This window comes from Pseudopipra pipra, chromosome W (genome assembly GCF_036250125.1).
Source record: "Pseudopipra pipra isolate bDixPip1 chromosome W, bDixPip1.hap1, whole genome shotgun sequence".
NCBI classification, from domain to species: Eukaryota; Metazoa; Chordata; class Aves; order Passeriformes; family Pipridae; genus Pseudopipra; species Pseudopipra pipra.
This window is the reverse complement of record NC_087580.1, coordinates 65,678,139-65,700,616: the sequence shown is the minus strand read 5'-3', so window position 1 is coordinate 65,700,616 and position 22,478 is coordinate 65,678,139. Positions and strand designations below refer to the sequence as shown.

General features: G+C 51.1%; 2 protein-coding genes and 1 long non-coding RNA gene across 4 annotated transcripts; 2 read left to right on the top strand and 1 right to left on the bottom strand.

The window, feature by feature from the left end:
• The first annotated feature begins 1,265 nt into the window (after positions 1–1,265).
• LOC135405833 (complexin-4) lies at positions 1,266–9,285 on the top strand. Its single transcript, XM_064640410.1, has 3 exons — positions 1,266–1,432; positions 3,856–3,943; positions 9,058–9,285. Exons 1-3 carry the CDS (start codon positions 1,266–1,268, stop codon positions 9,283–9,285), a joined length of 483 nt encoding a protein of 160 aa, XP_064496480.1.
• Positions 8,994–22,162, bottom strand: LOC135405834 (uncharacterized). The gene is made up of 3 exons (XR_010426033.1): positions 21,600–22,162; positions 20,453–20,632; positions 8,994–9,371 (listed from the first exon to the last, which is right to left on the bottom strand). It is a non-coding gene; the product is annotated as an uncharacterized LOC135405834 (long non-coding RNA).
• On the top strand, positions 15,663–17,929 carry LOC135405832 (retinal homeobox protein Rx2). 2 transcript variants are annotated; one of them, XM_064640409.1, is made up of 3 exons: positions 15,663–16,159; positions 16,285–16,502; positions 17,092–17,929. In XM_064640409.1, exons 1-3 carry the CDS (start codon positions 15,892–15,894, stop codon positions 17,542–17,544), a joined length of 939 nt encoding a protein of 312 aa, XP_064496479.1. In that variant the 5' UTR covers positions 15,663–15,891; the 3' UTR covers positions 17,545–17,929. The 2 variants fall into 2 exon arrangements, with proteins under 2 accessions (XP_064496479.1, XP_064496478.1); XM_064640408.1 differs by having other exon boundaries at positions 15,665–16,159; positions 16,285–16,514.
• Positions 22,163–22,478: the final 316 nt, after the last annotated feature.

Here is a 22,478-nt window from a genome sequence, read left to right as displayed (position 1 = left end):
TATTCTGCCCACAAAGTCTTGCAACTTATGCATCATTCTGAAAGGGCACAGTTATTACAAAAATGCGTTTTGTTTTAAGAAAAATGCTTTCTAAGGTATTTGTAGTATATCAGTTTCATTGTTACTTGAAATTCAGGCTTCTGAGTAATACTCAATTTCAAAAAGAAACTTAAAGTTTCTTGTTTAATCACTAATAATCCAGCATTAGAGAACATCCTGCCTTTTTTCTTTTTTTTTTTTTTAATAGTAATAGGTCTGCTTTAATTAGAAGGGCTGTAATATAGATTAAAGCATTAAGCAAACTGGAATCCTCCCATCTCTCAGTTCTCAGTGAAATTATGAGAGTGCATGGAGAACCATTTAGATAATCAAAATTACAGAATGTCTCATTAAGGCATGTGCAATCAGTCATAGTAGGATGTTCAAAACCCCAAATCATGACCTTTTGTGACCTAGCAGGTGATTTTCTTTCCCCAAATAGTCTGTGACCTAGGGAGCAGATCCTGCAAAGCTTCACCTGAATAGACCTGGCCAGTCTAATAATGGGAAGAGAAGTTTGGAAGACGAGGACCTACAGAAAGGACCCCAAGCAAAAGGCACCCAGGCTGTATTACAGCACACAGAACAGTCAGACAAACTGCTCCTGTGCCCACAGTGCTGATCCACGTGGAGACAGCCTGGGGAAGAGCTGACAGAAACCCAAGGGAAACAAAATTGGGAAGCTCTGATTTGCTTTTTTGGGGGATTCTTTAATGAAGAATCTCAGTTTTCAAATCCCATTTCTTGTGTAAATACAAAAGTATTTCCACTCAGTAGCCTGAATTTTGTGATTTTACTATGGCCTTTTAGTCCAGCAGGTTTGTAATTCAGAGGTGGTGTGTTCCAGGGAGTGGTTTGGTCTCTGTGAGAGAGAGCTTCAAGACTGAAGACATCAAAATGCTATTGCACACTATCATTGATTTGTGTGTGTGTGTGTGTGTACAATTAGCTTATGGTATTAATATAAAAAGTAGGTAGCTGCATCTAATGATTTTTTTGGAGTAATCTGAACCATCTGCCTCTAGATATTAAGGAGTTCACTCTTTAATCCAGATTATGGCTGACAAACTGGTTTTGGCATTCACGTTTCACTAGCACTGTGCCCTTGAAGAGCTGATGTGGCTGTAGAAACTCTCTTGCTCACAACTGTTGGTTTTAAAAGCATTTTTGGTTTGGCTTTCTCCTAGTTGTTTGCTTATAGCTAATTTCTTTTTTTTTTTGAGAAGATGGCCTTTCTAATGAAAAGTATGTTGAGCAACCAGGTAAAGAATTTGGGACTTGGAGGTGGAGGGGAAGAAAGCAAAGAAGAAAGCACCCCTTCTGACCCAGCAGCAGCTGCAGGAATGACCAGAGAGGAGTATGAGGAATATCAAAAGCAAATGGTTGAGGAGAAGTGAGTACCTGTTCCCTTATTATCAGTATGGGGCTGATTCTTGGTAACTTTGTGCAGATAAAAATAACCCAAGAAAAAGGCAAACGTTCAGCTCTTCACTCTTTTTTAAAGCAGATGAATCTTTGCTAAAAGGACTTTCCAAAATAAAAGTTCACCTACTGGAAATGATAAAATATTATTTCCCCCTCCCTGCCCCCCCGTCCCCATCCTGCACCTGCCTCCCTGTGCTTCCCTGCTATCTCCACAGCTTGATGTGCTGAACTCATTTCGAGGTGGTGTAACTTTATCCAGACAAATTTTCCAAGCTCTTTGTAGTGCAGGATTTAATTCTAAAATACACGTGATTTTTTCTCCTAGAACTCCATGTGGAGTACACTTTCCATACATAATATTTCTTTGTCTGCATTTATTATGGCAGACATGAAAAAGTACTGAGTGCTATGTTAAATTAATTATATTTATCTAGAGCAGAGTTTTAATATGGTTATTTCTTCTAAAACCTGCTAAATAAAGCAGAATTGATTAAATCTCAGTTTTGTCTGTAAATGCAATCTTTACTATTTGTGTGGTGTTTAAAAATGAAAACAGAAGTAAAATGAGGACTTGGCTTGTGGGAGTTCAAATCATGCATAATTATAAATAAAACGATTGACTTTTAAAGCTCAAATGCATCTGTTCCTCTAATGGTCAATTACATAATGGTTGTGTAAATCCCCCTGGTAAGATGATTATAGGTGACAGGTTAATGACTGACGGAATTCGAGGTATCCAGGTCTGTATTTAGCATCAGACATTTCCATGGTGAAACCCTGGACAGGTGTCGTTTGGCTCGGAATAAAACACAGAATGTTTTAGTGTGCCTTCTGTCGAGGGATGTTTAAACAAGAAAGAACCACCTACTGGCAGGAAGATGCTTTATGGAAACTGAGAAGCAACCCAGGATTCCTAGGATAGGGAAATGCCTGGAATAAGCATTATTTCTATAATGTTTTCCAGTGGTGTGTGTGTCCTTTACATGCTGAACTGTACCGAGGAATCCGGGCAGGAGAACTCCTGACAGTGCTTCAGGAACTGGAATAGGAACACCTGAAACATTTTAAAGAGCTCAGATCCCCTCAGGACACTGCCCACCGGTGTGGTTCTGTGCCAGACATCTCTGGCATGGGCAGGGGATGTTTCTGTTTCAGGGCTCTCTGGATTTTGCACAGTGTTCAGCTGTGCAGGAGTGCAGATCAGAGAAGTAAAAGTGCCTTGCTGAAGTTAGGCAGAGTTTTGAACCCATAACCAAACTGGCTTTGGGTTCTTCTCATATTTTTGGTTTGGGGAGGGGTGGTTTTTTTCGGGGGGGGGGGTATTTTATTTTTAGAGACAGAGAAATTCCAAAAACTCATTTTGGAAGCAGGGGAAAAGTAATATTTCATCTTGCAAGTAGCTTTTATGTGACAAAGTACCTCTACTGAAACAAGACCAATTTTGCAATAGAATTTCCATGAAAATGCTACTGGGTGGAAAAAAATTAAAGGGAGAGGTGGAAAGGTGAATGCTATCAAAAGTTACCAAAAATCTTCAAGGAGACATATTTTGCAAATAAATACATAATTAATCTAACAAAAAATTGTGCAGACCAGTTCTTAAATCTAGTGAAAACATTTTATAAAATCACGAATGAAGTAAGTCTTTTCCATACAGGGAAGCTTTTGAATTCCTTGCCACAGGAAATTATTGCCATTGTGAAACAGTGAACTGACAAAGAAAAGACCAGGGAAATTCCCAGGTGACAGAGGCCACCCAGGGCTGTTACAGCCAAGGATGTAGAGCCAGTGGCCATCTCCAGGACTCTGCACCACTGAGTCTGGAAGCTGGGCAGTTTTGATGCAGGATGCTTATACTCCTCCTAAATCCTTTCTCTACATGTCCACTCCTGTTTCCTGTGGGAGAAGGGACTCCAGGATGGCTAAACTCATATTCTGACCCAGAAAGACTCCCCTGCCCTTCTGTGTGGTGTCATACTAAGAGAGTGTCATGTTTGTAGAGCATGAGCACTGGCAGGCAGCCACGGCTCTGAGTGCCCCAGTGGAATTACCAAGGAATAAGGGCAATTTCTGTGTTCTGCTCATTGGAATTGTTCGTCCTTATAGTCAGCAATAACAGGCAGTACAGGTACAAACTCCAGACAAAGAGTATTAGCTCATCCTTCCTTATTCACAGGACTCAAGGGAACTGTTCTGAGGACAAGCTTGGAGCACTGCAAGTCTGACCCCTTTGCATCACTTTACTGGCATTGCTCCTCTTGTGCCTTTGGACAAGTTACAGAACTTTGGGGAATAACTCCTGGGGGCAGCTTTTTGCAGCCAAGCACCTTGTTCAGTGTAAAAGACTGTATTTTATTAGCATCTTGAAGGAACATTTTTTCTGGTTTCCAGGATGGAAAGAGATGCAGCATTTGCCCAGAAAAAAGCAGAGCGAGCCTGTCTGAGGGTTCACCTGAGAGAGAAGTACAGACTCCCTAAGGTAAGCCTGGAGCTCGTGAGCTCAGCTCCCTCAGTGGCTGATTTTAAACCACACACACTGCCAATGCACCATCCTGAAAATGGCAAAACTGCCTGCATTCCTGGGAGCCCCACTGCAGAAATGGAGAAGGCCAGAGCCATGGATTTCCCTAGGGGGTGCTTCGTTTAGACCTTTTTTCTATCAGATGAATCTAACAGAAAGGTTCTTGTAATCCCTCTCTATCCCTTCAGATCTGAAACAGGTGACTAGGCAAGTGGAGGATCTGCTCTGACCTCTCCTCACCATTAGTATACGCTCTTAACTTGGCAGCATTCAAGAGCTGGAAAAAAAACCCTATAAGCACATAAGCAAAGTCCCTGAAAACTCCTGTACAAGGTCTACATTTGAGTTCTGCTAAACTTCTGAAGGCTCATTTGTACTTTCTCCCAAGAAGTGCAAAAGCAAACTGCCCATTCCTTTTTCTTTAGTGCTCCTGTTTGTCAAATATTCCCAGGAAAGGCAAAATATAGAAAGCAAGAGCTTCAAGCAACAGAGAACTGTGGAGGATTGTTAAAAGCAGGCAGCAGCTGCAATAGCTTCTGGATCGTGACAGAAGCCACAGACAGCATTTAGATTGCTAGCTTTTTCCTGACATAAAAACACTTGGATACAAACAAGGATCACTCTCTACTAAAGAATCCATCTCATGTTAAATTTAATTGCTAAAAAATTTGGTGCTTAACCCAAGCAAGTCATTTAGGGACTCTGTCATCAACAGAAAGAGAGCAGCACTTCTAGCCTCACCTATCCCAACTTTCAAATAAGCATTTCAGGTGGAGTTGGGTCACCTCCCAGTGCCATATGCCTCTTGCAGAGGGAGGCCAGGTGACAGCTGAAATCAGGTAAAATGTATTCCACCCTTAAGAGCCCATTTCTTCCAATGCAGTAGCTGGAAAACATCCTGAGGGTGAGTTTAATTACAGAAAGATTAATTATGCAAAAAAAATTAAGTACAAGATTTTAAGTGGTTGATTGGATTGTAGGCCTAAATCTCTAAACACCAGCATTTTAATTAGCAGCTGAGTAGTAAAATATCATTAGGCTTTGTTGTCCTTTTGGAGGCATATGCTGAGATGGCCATTGGACAGCACTTACCTGTCCCCTCACCACGGTTTTCAAATGCAAGAGGGGCCTGTTTGGAAAGCTTCGGGATCCTGAAGTGCTCAGCTCTCAACTGAACATCAGCAGAGCTGGGTGTCTGTGATTTTGAAAGGCTCCCACCTGTGGGGCTTTTTTCAGCTGAGATGGTGTTGAGGTGCCCACATGCCCTCAGGGCTGAGCACCTCCTAAAGCCACGAGCAGGCCGTGGTGATCTGCCCCAGCTCCAGCAGGATCTTGGCTTTGCTAGGAACTGAGTGCTCTCTGGGGACAAATTCCAGTGATAACACTAGAAGACTTGCCTCCAAGGTAGAAGAGGAGCTCTAAGCCAGCAAATAATATTGCAGGATGTGCTGTTTCTGCATTTGTTTCTGCCCGTGTAGCATTTCTTGGTTTTATCAGCCCTTATGAAAACGTACATTATATCAGGAAGAAAATGAAATTATTACATGGACGCTATATGCCCCTGGAAAACAATTCAACTCTGTGATACAACATTCTGGCAGCAAAATGCTCTCAGACATGATAATGCATTAGTTATTTTGAAAACTGAAAGTCATTTCAGATAGCCTGGTATGGGCTAGAAAGCCTGCATATTGCCAGTATCGATCATTAGCACACATTGGAAATGAATGCATGAAATTCAGGACTAAGCAGGGCCCCCTTTGCAGTGTAAAATCTAAAGCTCCATGCTATCTGGGCCAGATTTATAAGAGAAAGTAGACCCTTAATGAACCTAATCCTATTAACAGAGTTGTCAACTTAGATTTGTCATCAGAAAGATGTTTTTAGCCATGAGACATTTGATCTACGGGCAACTTTTTCATCTTTGGAGCATTCAACGCGTGACATTCGTAACAAACCACATTTTTTAAAAAATTATATAAATACAGAAATCAATATTTGTATTTAAAACCCAAGCAGGCAAACAAACAAACCAACCCACCAAACTCTCTTATGCACTTACTGCCTTGTTCCTGCGCTGGGATTCGCACAGAGCCCTGAGCTGCTGGTGAGCTGTGGATAAAGGCAGTCCCAGCACCGATGGCAGGAGGCAGCAGTCCCCTCACACCATCTCTGCTCCAGACTGGCCCTGTGTGGGGATGGCACAAGAGAGTGTTTGTGAGGGATAAGGCTGCTGGTTCCACCTGTGGCTTCCTGTACCTACTTGTCTCCTTTCCCTATACATGCAGTGTTACAAAATAAAGTCGGTATTGCTGAACTGGCATTTGGTCTCATTTGCACCTTAATTTGGACAGAGGACTTGAAAATCAAATTGTAAGAAAGCAGCTATTTGGACTCTTTTCCCCTCACACCTACCTGTGTATCATGTATATGTGAAGAACTCTGCATCTATAACAAAACAAAATCTAACTACATCAGATGCATAATCAGGGTCAAAAAATATTATCTATTGCCTATGCTGCTGAATTGTCAGAATAATGTCTGACCCAGTTTTGGCCTGGGCACTCTCCCAAGCAGTTCCCAGGGCCAGTTTGGGAGTTAGGACAGGCATTCCCACTCGGCAGTTAGATGGGACCACCCTGTTTGGGAGGGTGAGAGAGTTCAATGGCATCTCAGGGGGTTTTCCAGTCCAGCTGGCCTTGGGGCAAGACACCAGTGCCAGGCACATTTAACTTCCTAGAACAGATATTGCACCCCTGTTCTCAAAGATCCTGTAAGGGTGGCTGAACACCTGCAGAGACCTGGAGCCTGTGAAGATTAAAGGCATCAGGAGAGACACCCTCCAGTCCAGTGCAGTTTGCCAGGGCCCCCAGGGCTTGTCTGTATGGGCTGACTAGAGCCCACGGCCCCAGCTCTCTGCCCAGGAGCTCTCCCTGTTTTGGGTGCTCTCTGTGTATTCCGATGCAGGGCAGTGTCTCTGTCACTGTCAGAGCCATGTCTGGCCCTGGGAAAACCTCTCCTTATGAGAAAGCAAGCTTTAACTTTTCTTCATAAGACTTGAAAAACCCCCCAAAGATAAAATCAGAAACTTAATCCTACGTGTCCATTTCAAATCAAAGGAAACAGTAATCAAATCTGTCCAATTTTAGAAGAAAGACCATACACGTATTAATGTGCTTCTTTGCTTCTTGCTGAGTAACCCCACTCTGCTGCAGCTCATTCTAGGACTGCTCAAGGACAAGCTCAGTGCCAAGTGGGTAGAGGCAGGTGACTTGGGCAGAACTGTACTGCTTTAGACCATATCTGAACACGTTCTTCTTTGGCCAGAGAACACTCTGAACCTCCAAGCTGCTGTGCATCACATCTCAGACTTAAGTAGGACAGTGGGCCTTGGTGCAAAAACATGCCAGACAACTGTTCACATTGCCAAAGATGTGAAATCACTACAGTAATGTGCAGTGATGATGTCTTAAATTATAAATAGTTCTAAAGAAAAGAACATGTGCGATTGTCTGCTTAGGGGCACTTCTCAGTAATTAGAACTGCATCTTTTTTTATCATCCTCTACTGCTGCTTGGGAGGATTTCCAAAGGGCTAACTCTTCTCATAGCCAGCACTTGCTGATTAAAAGCTTAACACATTTTTTCCTGGTACACAATCAATAAAGGAAAACTCTGCTGATTGGGATATTGTTTCATGCTCCCACAGATCTGACAGCAGCAGCCCTTATCCAAAGGGATGAAGAGATGGCCTCACCCATTTTAGCCACACAGGAGTAACAATCCTGATAGAGCTCTCCATAATTTCACAGGAGATATGGGGAGAAATCAGGTTAAAGGGAAGTAGAGTTATTGCAAACATAAAGCTGGACAAACACATCACAGTAAATAGTGTCTGTGCAGTTGATCACCCCCGTCTGCTTGTCCTGGCTAAGGCCTGAACTGACACATTGCTCATGTACATCCTCCCATTCATTCTTGCACTCATTCATGCAAACCCCAGACCCCTCACTCTCAAAAACACCTCCTGCTGATAGCATTGCTGCTTATTCATATCAGGCCTTTGCTGCTGTCATGCTTCATTTTGGAGATGTAATGAGGCATTAATGCTTATCTTTGATGTGTGAACTGTGTCAAAATATCCTGTTCTTCTGAGCACTGGATCCATCAGAATCCACCACAAAATGTGAACAAAATCACCATTGTTTGAAAAATTGCCGTAGCCCCACTGCTGGAGCGTTTCAGGGGGCAGGCAGGAAGCAAGTGTGTGTAGTGCTTACTGCATCTCAGCCCTTTTAATTGCTTAACCAGTTCCTTCTCCTGTCTCCTTTTGCTTTCTCAGACTCACACCCAACCTCCATCCTCTCTTTTGTTGTCCAAGTCCTCCTATTACCCCACTTACCAGCACTGCAACACTGCTTTGACTATGTGCCAGGCAGCCCCTGCCCTTCATCACAGCTCAGAGAGGCCAACCAAAGACCTAGGCAGAGTTTAGATGTGGTTGGGGAAGATGAGGACCCTTTTACCTTTAATTACCTTTAATTCTTTCCTAAGTTTCATGCATCTTTCCTCTGGAAGGCTTCAGTTTAGTGCTGATACCCAAAAATGCCCACCAACCCCAGGGCAATGGTAGCCACCCAGTTTTTCTAGAGCCATTGCTCCATTGAGCAGAAGCTGACAGGCAGACTCAGCAGTGTACTGCAGCAGGATTTTGGTGGACACAGATAAGTTGGAATGGAATTCCTGCAGGATCAGCAGGTTACCACGGCCAACACATATGTCAAAGATTTCTAAAATGGCAAGTGACACTGAGGGCTTCAGTTTTGACTGTGCTGAAGCCCTTCAAAAAAATACAGTAGACATTGTCTGAAAAATCTTAGGACTTGCATGGAGGCTGATTGAGCCCCTGAATTCACAAGTTGCACCCAAAAACTTTGACTGAAAACTCTGTGCTATCTGTTTTGGTTCTCCCTAAAAAAACAAAGAAATGAACAAAAAAGAGACTCATCTGTAGATCCTGGGAGAGCAGAAGTACTCTCATGTGCTGTTTTTATTTTCTGCTTTTTGCATCAGAGTGAACTGGATGAGAATCAAATACAGATGGCTGGGGATGACGTGGGTTTGCCAGAAGACCTGCAGAAGATGGTGGCACAAGATCAGGAGGAGGAAGAAGACAAGGACTCCATCCTGGGGCAGCTGCAGAACATCCAGAACATGGACATGGATCAGATCAAAGAGAAGGCACAAGCCACCTTCACTGAAATGAAGCAGGCGGCCGAGCAGAAATGTTCTGTCATGTAGGAGAGCCACCACCACCAAGGGCTGTGACTTCAGCCTTGTCTCGCCAGGACTGCAGAGGGAGGGCAGGCAGAGGGATGCACTTAGCTCTAGAGCATAAACATAGAAAAGAGACAACAGAGAGAGACTTAAAACCCTGAGGAGAGGGGGGAAAGTTACGTGTTGTGACTGCCTAGGACAAAGTTAGAAGTCATCCTAATTTTTAACATAACATTTTTCCCCATGGAAAAAATGGCTCAAAAGAAGTTAATATTGGGGAAAAAATGTGCCTTTTTCCATGCTATTAAATGTGTGTTTTTTAGCAAAATTGTAATTCTGATACATCACATACAGGTAATCACTCATTTAATAGTGCTTTCAGAAATAAATGCATATATTTCTTATAAAAACACCTCTGTTTCAAACATTTTGAAACAAACACAGTATTGAAATGCTGACATTTGCTGCAAAAACTTGATTTTTTTTTTTGACCATCTCTGCATTAAATGTAGCAAAACACAAAAAGTGAAGGGTGTAACTCAACAGCTTGGGACAAAAGCGTTGTCATCTGTAACACTGAGTGGGGACTTGTAGGAAAGCAAGGCTTGGGAGCTGTCAGTGAGCCCTGCTCTGTAGCAGTGCAGGCTCATTTCCCAGTCTCTCAGTCTCCCAAGGCATTTTGAACGTCGAGGGACAGCAGTGACTCTGCTTGGCTGCTCTGTGTGCCAAATTCTGGGGCCTGAGGTACCAGCACCAAACTTGCACAGGTTCAAACCAGCTCACCACGGTGATTCTGGGAGTCACCTCCATCGAAGGCTGAACGTAAATCTGGCCCCCCTGGAAGGTTCTGCCATGGCAGGGCACCTAAACCCTGAGGAGAAGCTTGGCTTCCACTTGTGCTAAATCTGACTGAGGCTGTCGGACAGGCAGGACACTGCTCCTGAGGGGCTCAGGTATTCTGTGAAAGGAAGGACTTTGTAACCTCTCCAAGAGCTAGCCTGTGAAATAAATTTGGATGAATATATGTAGCACCTTCCTACAGGTTTATAAGTCTCTTTCTGTCTCTCTCTGTCTCCACCTAACCAAGTAAAAATATTAATTTTAAATTAACAAATGCAGTAAGTATGGTTTGTGTCCTTCCTTTCTCTTTCCCTTCCTTCCTTCCTTCCTTCCTTCCTTCCTTCCCTCCCTTTTCTCTTTGTCTTTTCTCTCTTTCTTTTTACCCCTTTGTCCACACTTGGACAGGAGGAAAAATTCTCTCTTTTGGCCAAGTCACCTCTGCAGTGAGGCAGAGAGGAGGGTGAGGGAGAGAGGTTCCCCTCCTGCTCCAGCAGGTGCTGGGTGCCAGGATGGCCAGGGAGGGCCACTGTACCACCTTCTGCTGCAGCACTGGCACAGACAGTATGACATGGGAAAAGGCCAGAGAAAATCAGCTACTTTTAAAAAGCTCATTATCATCGATGGTTACAATGGTATCCACCTCCATGTCTGCAAAAGGACAGAGAGGGCACTGTGCAGCTTTATGTGTTCATCATATATGGACTGTGTTTTATTAATCCAGGCAAATATATTTCTTTGTATGTCTTTTACCTATTTTCTACTAGAATCCTTTCTAGCATTTCAAGCTGATCATCATTTTTTTCCCTGATGTTACTGGTGAGCACTTTTGAGTTAAAATGTGCCTGGGACATCCTAAAAATTTTACTGAAAGCATCTGGTGGTTTAAAGGATCTAATTAAATTCATCAGCAGATATAGGATCAGCATTTTCATGGTTTAAAGGGTCAGAGAAGAAAGTACAGTCAGAATCACCAAACAAGCGGTTAATGGGATTCCAAAAAATGTCAGGGCTGGCAGAGGCAAGCAGGACTGAGAGGGGGCTGTGTGGAATGGGAGCCCTGTGCAGCCCCAGTGCAGTGCTGCTGTCAGGGGAGTGGGCTGCCCTAGGCAGCACCCTTAGACCACAGACTCACACCCCATCAGTCTGCAGTGGCAGAAGGAATCACTTTCTGATCCCAGACGGTACTTCCTTGGTGTGCTGGAGCCAAGGCTTGCACCTGCCCTGGGGTGGCATCGGGCTGGGCACTGGAGCAGTGGGGTACACTGAGTACAGTGGGGTGCACTGGGTACAGTGGGGTGCACTGGGTACAGTGGGGTACACTGGGTACAGTGGGGCCCGGCTCCAGAGGCAGGGGATGACCCAGCACCGTTGGCCCAGATCTCCCTGAGAACCCTTGTGCAGGGTGTTATGATGGCCAGGGCAGAGCAGCAAATCTGCCCTCAGCAGGAGCCTGATCCTCACCCTGCTGGAGGTGGCTGCCTGCTCCCTGCCAGCACCTGCAGGGCTCATCCCTCAGCACCGGCTCTCCCTGTCCTCAGACACCAGAGCAGGCTGGGCAGGCACGGGGGCAGGGCCACACTGGGTACAGGGCACTGGGCATGCAGCTCTCCAGGTGTTTGTCCCTGGGGAGCCTGGAGCAGGGTGTGCAGGCAGGCAGGCTGCACACTCACTCTGCTCCAGCTGGCAAGAAAAGGGAAAAAAGGTCTTCCTCCAGTGTCTTTCTCCAACATTCTTCTCCAATGTCTTGCACTAAACCTTTCTCCTAAGGCTGCTGGAGCCTTAAGGCATAGCCACTGCATGTGTGTGCATGTGCACATGTGTGTGTTTGGGCATGTGCTCGTGTCCCTACGCGTGCACAAACGCACGTGTACATGTGTGCACGCACCTATGCACATGTGAGCGTGGACATGGACATGTCTGTGTGTCTGTGTGTGTGCTGGACAGAAGAGGAGCAGATTAAATTGTTAGGTCACATGGGAGCTACTGCTGGATGGACCCTACCTGGGATTTGGGTTCTTATAGTTAATAGGATCGCTGGAGCTCAAGGCCGTCATCCCATCAAGATAAATGTCTCTAGTGCCCACTTTTAAGCAATCTGAATTCAATTAGGCTAATTGGAAAACAAGTAAAGAAGGATTGCATTAATATAGCCTTATAGCATGAACCTCCACTCCCTCCCTCTGGAGGGATGGCTGAGCACGGCGAGCCTGAACGTGGGAGCCCTCACACCCAGCCCACGGTGCTCCCACCAGGAAAGGCTGCCCAGCTCCCAGAGCAGCTACAGCCTATCCCATACCCACAGCCCAGACTGGCACCAAGGCAGCAGGCTCTCTCTGTGCAATTCCTGCATGCCAAAGAGCACTTTGTCCATGGAGAAAACACAACTGACTCTCCTGGGGCAGATAAAGAAAAATCTCACCAGAAAAAAAGAAAGCAAGGCACAAGCAATGCAGTGACAGCAGCTTCCTTGGGCACTGTGCTTTCAAGAAGGTTCTTAAACTGCACACCTAGGAATTTCCGGGGAGCAAAAAAGCAAAGCCTTTTTTTCCAGTTTTGAACAATCTGTTGGATTATACAGAGCATGCAAACTGCAGGAGGACTTCTGGATTTGCTGTTGATTTGCTGTGTGACCCTGGAAGCCCCATTCATCTTTCAGGGAGGTGCTCCCTGCTGCACATCTCTGGTCCAGAGAGTGATGTCCCACCTGCAGTGTGACTTCAGCTTCAAATGTCTGCCCTGTCAAGGCAGTAATTATTTCAGCTTGATATAAGGAAAAGGCAGGAGCAGAGGAAGAATCTGTGGCATGTTATGGTGCTGATTTCATTGTGTGAAGCCACGTCCCATACATATGTCTCAGCAGCACCAGCAGGATGAAAACTGTTCCCATTTAGTCTATATGCATGTGCAGGAAGGAGGTACAGCAGACAGCTGCACTTTAGAGACTGTCCATCTTGAGAACTTTTGCTAGTTTCCAAGCATAATTACAGCAGTAATTATAATAATATATTGCCAAAAATAAAAAAGCTGATGGAATGGGGAGTATCTCTTGGAAAGGCAAGTAACAAATCCTGTCCCTTTCAGCCTCTAATGAATACTCAAATTTGATTCTGATTGCCCCTGTAAACATCCAAAAGTAAACAGTCTTTTCGAGGCTGTGATGTACCATAGATAAGTTTCTGAGGCTTCATACCAACATGACACAGGTCCCAGGGGACCCTGTGGCAGCAAGGGATTCAACTGACAGCCAGGACGTTAGACCCAAGGGGAACTGTTCAGTTACCTTTCTTCATCATTCTAAATTCTGTTACCAGAGAACCATCAGACTTCCTCCCTCCCCGCAGCACTGTGCTGCCTCACATGCCTGCCTGTGCCTCAAGTGTGGCAAGAGAGAAAAGACAGATTTGGAGCTGGGAGAGGCAGAGCTCTCTCTGCTCTGCTACAGGGTTATGGGTCTTTTTCAGGCATTTTTTTCAAATCGGGACCAAGGGAGTTGCTTCCTCTTTCAACAGCTCCACTCCCCTGCAAGAAGGATGCTCCCGTGACAAATGTATGGAAAATACAGCTGTAGCAGTCTGCTGCTGAGGAAAGAGGATCCTCCTCTGTTAGGGAGGAAGGTCTCTTGTGTCCTGTGTGGGACTCATGCACCCTGCTTCAAGGGTGGAAGGTTATTCTGCTGAACAGTCACACTATGATTAACAGCACAAAAATTGAGCCTTGCCCCTGTGACTGCCGATTTCGACAGACACCCTAACAGCAGCGTCTGTGCCAGAATCCAGTGCCCTTCATGGCACTGACTAAAGGGGTTTGCACCTTCGTCTCACCTTGCTATCCTTCTTCTACAAGCAAAAATTATTCCCAAATTTGCCCAGGGCTTCTGGAAGAACGGGCATGTTTTGTGTTGGTTGTGACTGCTGTAAAACCCCAGCTCCAAATTAGAAGAAATTAGGGACATTGCACAGTTCATTCATCTTCACTAATAGAGTTCTTGGGAAATACACATGTAGATTACTGGAACACAATGGCCCCTGACTGATTGCTTTGAGTACCCTCCAATGCCCCTACAATGGTATTGACTTGCTTTTTATATTGTGCACAAAAGCCACACTAACCTTTTCTTGTCTCTTCTGTTGGCCTCTTCCCTCTTTGAAAACGGATGGCTGAGTTCTTTCGGCCCCAAACCACTCCCCCACTCCCAAGCAGTCCGTGAAGGCAAACCTCACCTGGAGCTAGAAAAAGCCATGCCCTTCTAAAAGTAATTAACTTTGGGACACAAGACCATAAACCTGCAAAACGTGTCTGCACTGGCAGAAGCAACCACTGACAATCTTTGAAGTGATTCCTCTGGAAAAACCTACACAAAATGCAGCTTGTTTTGGTAGGAGAGGAAGTAAAAATGAGGATTTATTGAGTGCGGTCATTCCTTTTATTAGACTAGCAAATATATCTGGAGAAAGCAGCACCAACAATGGTGTTTTTCATTCACATACACTCTCCTCAGGCTTCAAATGGAAGCATCTTCAAAGCTAAGTGGAGGCTGAAAACCACTCTGGATGTGACTGTGTTTGTCACTTAAACCACCTGGGACAAAAGACATCTGGTGCCTCAGAGGAACTGGGAAGTGCTAGCGTAAAAAGCAATAAAGTGATGGAAAGAGAAAAGCAGCAAGAACATTGATGCGGGAGACGTGATGCCCTTGCCTGGTTAGTGCTGCGTCCACGTCTTCCACCAAGCCAAGTACCAAGTGATGTGCGGGATGTCTGCCTCACCTCCACAAACATTTGTACATCCCCCATGAAACCATGCCCTGGCCGCTCCCCCCCAGCCTCCCTCGCGCCGCGGAGGACAGGGTCACAGAATCGGTTCTTCTCACAGGCTCTGTTCTATACCAGCACCTCGGAAAATTTCCTCACAAATATCGCCTAGCACGTGCCCCGGGCTTGTGAAGTCTTAAAGGCCGAGTCCACCTCCTTCAGGTGTCTCCCGCGTCCCTGTTGCCCACAAGCGCCCGGTCTGTAAAGCGCCTTTGGAGGCATCCGGCCGCAGGGCGAGCGTCCCGCAGGGCACCAGCGCAGCGGCGTTCACCCCAGTGCCCCTGACCCAGCCCGGCGCAGCGAATCCTCCCGCGGGGCAGCTTTCGGGTCAAAACCGACGCGCGTAAAATCCGTCCGGGAGGGATGTGTGCTGGAGCCGTCGGGCAAGAGAAACGCTCCGAGAGCCGCCGCACAGCTGCCGCACCGGCTGCCCTCCGGCCCGGGAGCCCCGGGCTCCCGCCCTTCCCCGGCCGCTCCGCTGAGCCCCTGTTACCGGGCCCGGCCGCCGCGCCCCCGGCAGCGGCTCCCGCGACTCCCGCCGTCCCGGGTCGGTGCCGGCGCGCCCGGCGCGCCGCTCGTCGCCCGTCCCACCGCGGTTTCCGAGAGCGCTGCCCGTGTCCCGCGGCTCCGGCTGCGGGGCTCGGCGGGGAGCCCTGCCCGGGCCAGCCACCGGCTGCGGCGGGGGCCGGCCCGCCCCTCCCCGAGGGCCCCGGATGGCATCGCCCGGCGCCGTCCGGCGCCGTCCGGGGCCGGCGGGGCGGGGCGGGGCGGCCGGCGGGGGCCGGGGGATGCCCTGCCTCCCCCTCCACGCCGGAGGGGCGCGGGGGCCTCGCCTTCCTTCTCTCCCACCGCCCCCCGGCACTCCTCCCCCGCCCCAAGGAGGCCAGCCCGCCCGGCGGCGCCGTGCCAGAGCTGCCCGCGCCGCCCCGGGGCCGGGCGGGACCGCAGCGCCGCGCCGGGGCCCCGGGCCGGCCGCCTCATGCACCCGCCCGGCGCCCCGCTCGCCATGGCCGAGGGCGCCTTCTCGCTGTCCGCCCCGGCGGCGCGGAGCCCCGGGGGGAACCCGTCGAGGCTGCACAGCATCGAGGCCATCCTGGGGTTCACCAAGGAGGACGGGCTGCTGGGCGCCTTCCCGCCCGACGGCACCGCCAAGGAGGCGGACCGGCGGGGGCCCCGGCACTGCCTTCCCAAGATGCCCGGAGAGCCGCCGCCGGCCGAGCCCCAGGGCCGCGCCGAGCGCTTCCAAGGTGAGCGCGGTGGGGCGAGGCTGGGCCCCGGGGGGCGGGCGGGCGGGCGAGCGCCGCTGCTCCGCGCCCTCGGGCGGGCCCCGCGGGCAGATCCCGCCGGTGACCCGCCTGTCTCCCCCTCGTAGAGCCGTACTGCCCCGGCAGCGCCAGCCCCGAGCTGCCCGCCGGCAGCAGCGGCGAGGGGAAGCCGTCGGACGAGGAGCAGCCCAAGAAAAAACACCGGCGGAACCGCACCACCTTCACCACGTACCAGCTCCACGAGTTGGAGCGCGCCTTCGAGAAGTCCCACTACCCCGACGTGTATAGCCGAGAGGAGCTGGCCATGAAGGTCAACCTACCCGAGGTCCGCGTCCAGGTAACGCCCGGCCCGGCCCCCCGCGACGGCCCGGCCCTGCCGGCCCCGGCATCGGGCAGCCCCACACGGCACGGCCCGGCGCGGTTCGACGCGTCCGCGGCGGCCGGAGCAGCACCGATCCGGCGCTCGGGCCCGTGAGCACAGCACGACCCCGGCCCCCTCGCCCCGGCCGGTGCGCGGCTGAGCGGCCCCGCGGGGCTCCGCCGGAGCGCCGGGCGCGGCAGCCGCACGGGCCCGGTCCGTGGGGACAGCGCGGGTCTCGGGGCCGGTTTGCGCCCGGCAGCTGCTTCTCAGTGCCGCTGCCCTTTGAGTGGCGTGTCCCAGCCCGGGGCCGCCGAAGCCCCTATGCTACGGGGTGGCGGCGGGTGGACAGGCGTGCCAGCTCTGCCGCAGGGCTGTTTTCCACCGAGTGCGAGGCACGGGGAAACGCCCGAAGCCCCCAAACCCCTTTCTGCCCTGGCTCGGCACAGTGCAGCACATCGCCTGCTGCGTGCTTCCCTCGCTCTCTTTCAAGTGCATCCCTGCACCCAGGGGCGAGCCTCTGCCCGGGGCCCGACTGATACGGCTGTGCTTGCAGGTGTGGTTTCAGAACAGACGGGCCAAGTGGAGGCGGCAGGAGAAGCTGGAGGTGACCTCCATGAAGCTGCAGGACTCGCCCATCCTCTCCTTCAACCGCTCGCCGCAGGCAACACCCATGGGTCCTCTCAGCAGCAACCTCCCCCTGGAGACGTGGCTCAGCCCACCAGTGCCCAGCAGCACGGCCCTGCAGACCCTGCCTGGCTTCGTGGCCTCACCGCAGAGCCTGCCCGGCAGCTACACACCACCGCCCTTCCTGAACTCTCCGGCAGTGACCCACGCGCTGCAGCCCCTGGGGGCCATGGGGCCGCCGCCGCCTTACCAGTGTGGGGCCACCTTTGTGGACAAGTTCCCCTTGGACGAGGCGGACCCACGCAATACGAGCATTGCCGCCCTGCGGCTGAAGGCCAAGGAGCACATCCAGTCCATCGGCAAGCCCTGGCAGACAATCTGAACTCCCTCTCAGCACCTGGGAGAAACCCATGGGGAAGGCCCGTCCCAGGATGATTGAGGGACACCCTCGCCCTGCCTCGGCTGCCCCGGATGGCTGGGCACAGGAGGGCTGTCCCTTGCACCAGCCTTTCCCCCACGCCTTGACTTGCTTTGTATTTTGTGGTCCCTTTAATTCCCTTTTCCACATGCCCTGAAGAGTTAGGGGCCCAATCATAGCTTAGGAAAAACAATCTCTTTTGTTCTGTCTCCTTGGCTGGATCCTTTAGTCACAATAAAAGCTGCAGTAGGGCAAAGAGCTGTGTAAGGTGCCTGGGAGCCCAGGTATCCTGCCGTACCTGGGGAGGGGGTTCTGCTTTTGCACCATTAAATGGCAACATCTGCATGGAGGCTGTGCATCATGTTTCTGCACTCAAATGGGCTGCTCGGGCTGGACCCTGTGCAGCGGAGGCCTGTGATGCGTGGAGGGGTGGGAGATGCCTGGCTGTGGACTCTTCTCCCTCCTCCTCCAGCAGCAGGAGCTGGCTGTGGCCCTGGGGTCTGCAGCCCCACAACAGGGAGTGTGGCCGGATGAGGGTCCCCCCTGGGCACAGAGGCGCCGGGGCCCTGGCATGTGAGCCAGGCACAGCACTCCCACAGCTGCTCTTGCAGGGCAGCCCTAGGTTCAGGTGGGCTTTGCCTGCCCCCTGCCCAGGCAGACCGGGGGCAGTGCCTTTGCTGCCTCTGCAGAGGAGGGGAATGGCAGGGGTCCCGGTTCCCTGCAGCCCAGCTGCTGTGGTGGGAGACAGACGGTCACTTCCTGGGCACTGGACACCCAGCTGAGGCCTGGCGGGCGCATTCTGCCTGGTCTGGCTGCCCAGCACAGCCCCCGGAGGCTGGCACGGCGCTGGGCCGTGCCTGCTCCCCTGCCCACCCAGTGCCCATCGCCCGCCTGCCGAAACTAAAACTGCGGCATCTTTATTTTTCATTATCTCCGTTACTGCCTGTAATGGGGCTGAGAAGCTGTAATGAAACACCCCTTCTCCTCCGCTGGGCATGGGGTGCTCTACACACTCGGGAGGTTGTGGCAATTAACGTTTCTCATTAGGGAAGAGAGAAAGATGCACAAGTGCCCTCATTGTGTTCTGGGGATGATTCAATGCAGACTTGGGAGACCTCTCCTTTCACCATTTCCCACTCGTTGTGGCCAGACAAAGGCTGGCGTCTAATTATATTTTCACAATCTGTGCGTATCTTTTAAGAGTCCTGTCAGAAACAAGTATGTCAACTTTGTTCAGCTTCACTTCGGAGAGCTTTTTAACCTTAGACAGCAGTTTCTAAACATCCCTTCACAGCCTTCTCCACAGCAGCCCCCATCTATTGTCTGGAGAGCTTCTTTTAAAGATAATAATAGGAATCCTTCTGTTTCCAAACGCCTTTTCCTCTCTCCCCAGCCTCCCTGCAGATCCAACCTGCCTCTCTGGACCAGAGCACACACTGTGCCCAGGCCCCCTGGCCTGCCATCCCTGAGCCATGCTGGTTCAGGGCATGCAGGGAGGCCCCGTGAATGTCCCCCCTGACTTCAGGGGGAATGAAGCCCTGCTGGGGCAGACCCTCCTGTTGTGCTCTGGACTTGACGGTGCTACAGTGTGTGTGTCCGTGGAGGTGCCCAGCCTGCCCAGCACACAGCTCTTTGCTCCCTTGGCAAAGAGGTGGAAGTGCTGTCAAGGGAAGAAGCGCCATCGCTATCGGGACCGGGGGGGTATTTTGCTAACTTCTAGCAAGGAGACCTGAGTGAACTTCTGGGGGGAGGAGAGGAGAACAACAACCCTATTGCTTCAGTTTTTAGGTCTTACTCCCATGGTCCTTTCACAGGTGAGCCTTGCTTGCACCACCAAGGATGCTGGGGTCGCAAGAAGGTACATCTCTTCTGGTGGCTACGAGGGAAGGATTTCTCTTGGTGTGCTTGAGAAGTGCCCGCACAGCCTGGGCTGTGTCAGCCACAGACACGCACTGAGGAGTGACTGCACAGGCTCTGCACACTCTTCCTCCTTGGGGGGAACAATCTCACTTGTCATTACTTGGGAATGAGTCAACTCCCCAAAACTGCAGTGGTGCTTTTCCACATTTTGACACTCCTGCCTGCCCTCCCTCCCTGTTGCCTCCAGTTCTCCTGTATCCTGAAAAGCCATTGGAAAGAACCCCCTGACTTCCTCATCAGCTGTCAGCACTGTAATGGATCGACTGTGTGCCATCATGTCCTTCAAGGAAAGCTATGAGTTTACTGCTAAAAATAAATATTTTACCAGCTAAACATAACTGGGCAAATAAAGGGACAGGCATATGCAAACTCACATCTTTCTTCTACCCTATCTAGTTTTCCATGTTCCTACACTTTCTTTTAAATTGTCCCTTTCCTTTTTAAAAGCTCATTTGTTCATTTTGTTGTAAATATCTTCTCCTTCTTAATTGGGTGCTGAGTCTAATAATCCTGCCTCGGCTTGTTAACTGTACAATAGCAGTCAGAGTTAATGACCCATTAGTGATTAATTCCTTAAACAGCATCTAATTGCTCACTGTAAAACCTTTTCTTAAAACTGGATTAAATCATCTAGATCCTTAACCACTTCTTTACTCTAACTTTGCTAAGGCTATTAGCATGGCCTTTACTGAGTGGTCTGTTTCTTCCTTTGCTTAAACTGTATTAGCAAGATAGTATTTTTAGTGTCTATATTTATTTGCAACATCTGACGTTCTAAGGAAGAATAATATTGATAAAAGACTGCCAGTGAATGAATAATTATGAGGAAAACACCATAATGCAACTTGGCCTCAATAGCACCACTTCTCAGCAGAAAGTGTACTCTGATCTCCCTTCCCATCCTTGTCGAAAATCTTGTCAGTATTCAAGAAAAGTAGCAAAGACACCAGACCTGTTTAAGCCAAGGAGAGTTTGGAGGTGTGATTCGGCTCAGTGGTTTCCCAGTGGAGCAGGACTGGCTCTCTGTCCAGGATGGCCGCTCAGTTGCTGCTGGATGGGTCAGAAGCTGTCATCCCCTCTGGAGCAGCAGGGCGGCTGTCGTGTGCTCCACTGCCACGACAGGTCACAGCCCCTGGGAGATGAAAACACACAGAGCTCAGCCACAGTTTGGATTTCTGTTACCAACTGCTGCAGTTGAGGGCAATACTGTTCCCTTCTGCTGAGGACATGTCAACGCAGGGAGTTGAAGGACCGTGTTTCCATCTGCCCTGGCTACATCTGACAGGCATTTCAATTAAGAACATTTAGTTTCTTACTACTGAAAATCTCAAGTATCTGTTCAAAGCTCCTGGCTACATATTTCCTCCATCTCCCGGGACATACTGTGAAGTCCAACAGGTATTAATTAATTCAAGGGGTTTCCCTTCAGCTACAGTGGTTTTGGGCTGGACGCTGAGGTTCTCTCTTCTGCGCAATCAGCGTCCTCCTGTGTCAGTTATAAACCTTGGGACTTTATCAACTCCCTTCGGTCATTTGTCAGCCACAGAGTACCCACCTATGAAATGTTATCACAGGAGAAAATAGTGGAATAAAACAAACAAAAGAGGGCAGAACGAGAAGCTGGTTACACTAGGACACTGGTCACTCTGACAACGTTACCAGTTTCTCTGGTAGAATCAATACTGTGTCTCCTCTCAGCATCTCTGTGTTCTGCCAAGGCATGATGTGAAAACTGGCTGACATTTGGCAGTCATCCCTCTGTCATATGACATTTCTGCCCCACTAAGATTGGGATTGCAGAGCCGGTCTCAGTGGAGCGGCTGAGGGACTGCAAACAGCAGCCGCGGCCCCGGGGCTCACCCGGCACCCGAGCGCACCGGGGCTGTCCTGTCCCGGGGCTGCCCTGTCCCGGGGCTGCCCTGTCCCGGGGCTCCCCTGTCCCGGGGCTGCCCTGTCCCGGGGCTCCCCTGTCCCGGGGCTGCCCTGTCCCGGGGCTCCCCTGTCCCGGGGCTCACGGCCGGCTCTCCCTTGTCCCGGGGCTCCCCTCACGGCCGGGGCTTCTCTGTCCCCGGGATTCACCGGGGCTCACCGGGACTCACCTATCTCCGGGGTTCACGGGAACTCCCCGCACGGCCGGGCTCCTTGGGGCTCACTGGCTTCCCCCGCGCTCCCCTCACGGCCGGGGCTGTCCTGTCCCCACACTTCTCTCCCGGCCGGGGCTCCCCTGTCCCCACACTCCCCTCCCGGCCGGGGCTGTCCTGTCCCCCCACTCCCCTCCCGGCCGGGGCTGTCCTGTCCCCCCACTCCCCTCCCGGCCGGGGCTCCCCTGTCCCCGCACTCCCCTCCCGGCCGGGGCTCCCGGGTCCCCGCACTCCCCTCCCGGCCGGGGCTGTCCTGTCCCCGCACTCCCCTCACGGCCGGGGCTGTCCTGTCCCAACACTCCCCTCCCGGCCGGGGCTGTCCTGTCCCCGCACTCCCCTCACGGCCGGGGCTGTCCTGTCCCAACACTCCCCTCCCGGCCGGGGCTGTCCTGTCCCAACACTCCCCTCCCGGCCGGGGCTGTCCTGTCCCCGCACTCCCCTCCCGGCCGGGGCTGTCCTGTCCCCGCACTCCCCTCCCGGCCGGGGCTGTCCTGTCCCCACACTCCCCTCCCGGCCGGGTCTCCCCTGTCCCCTCCCGGCCGGGGCTCCCGGGTCCCCGCATTCCCCTCCCGGCCGGGGCTGTCCTGTCCCCGCATTCCCCTCCCGGCCGGGGCTGTCCTGTCCCCGCACTCCCCTCCCGGCCGGGGCTGTCCTGTCCCCACACTCCCCTCACGGCCGGGGCTGTCCTGTCCCCTCCCGGCCGGGGCTCCCCTCAGGCCGCGGTCAGACCCGTGCACGCGGAACGGGGTCTCCCGCGCCTGCCCCGTGGGCGGTGCGATGGCGCCGCCTGGCGGCCGCGGCGGACACTCGCGATGCTCAGCCGCCGGTGCCGGGCCG

Coding starts and splice junctions, on each gene's coding strand:
- LOC135405832 (XM_064640408.1), top strand. CDS start 15,892: ATGCACCCGCCCGGCGCCCCGCTCGCCATGGCCGAGGGCGCCTTCTCG. Junction 16,160..16,284: donor CCGCGCCGAGCGCTTCCAAG/GTGAGCGCGGTG, acceptor TCCCCCTCGTAG/AGCCGTACTGCCCCGGCAGC. Junction 16,515..17,091: donor TACCCGAGGTCCGCGTCCAG/GTAACGCCCGGC, acceptor CTGTGCTTGCAG/GTGTGGTTTCAGAACAGACG.
- LOC135405833 (XM_064640410.1), top strand. CDS start 1,266: ATGGCCTTTCTAATGAAAAGTATGTTGAGCAACCAGGTAAAGAATTTG. Junction 1,433..3,855: donor AAGCAAATGGTTGAGGAGAA/GTGAGTACCTGT, acceptor TCTGGTTTCCAG/GATGGAAAGAGATGCAGCAT. Junction 3,944..9,057: donor AGAAGTACAGACTCCCTAAG/GTAAGCCTGGAG, acceptor TTTTTGCATCAG/AGTGAACTGGATGAGAATCA.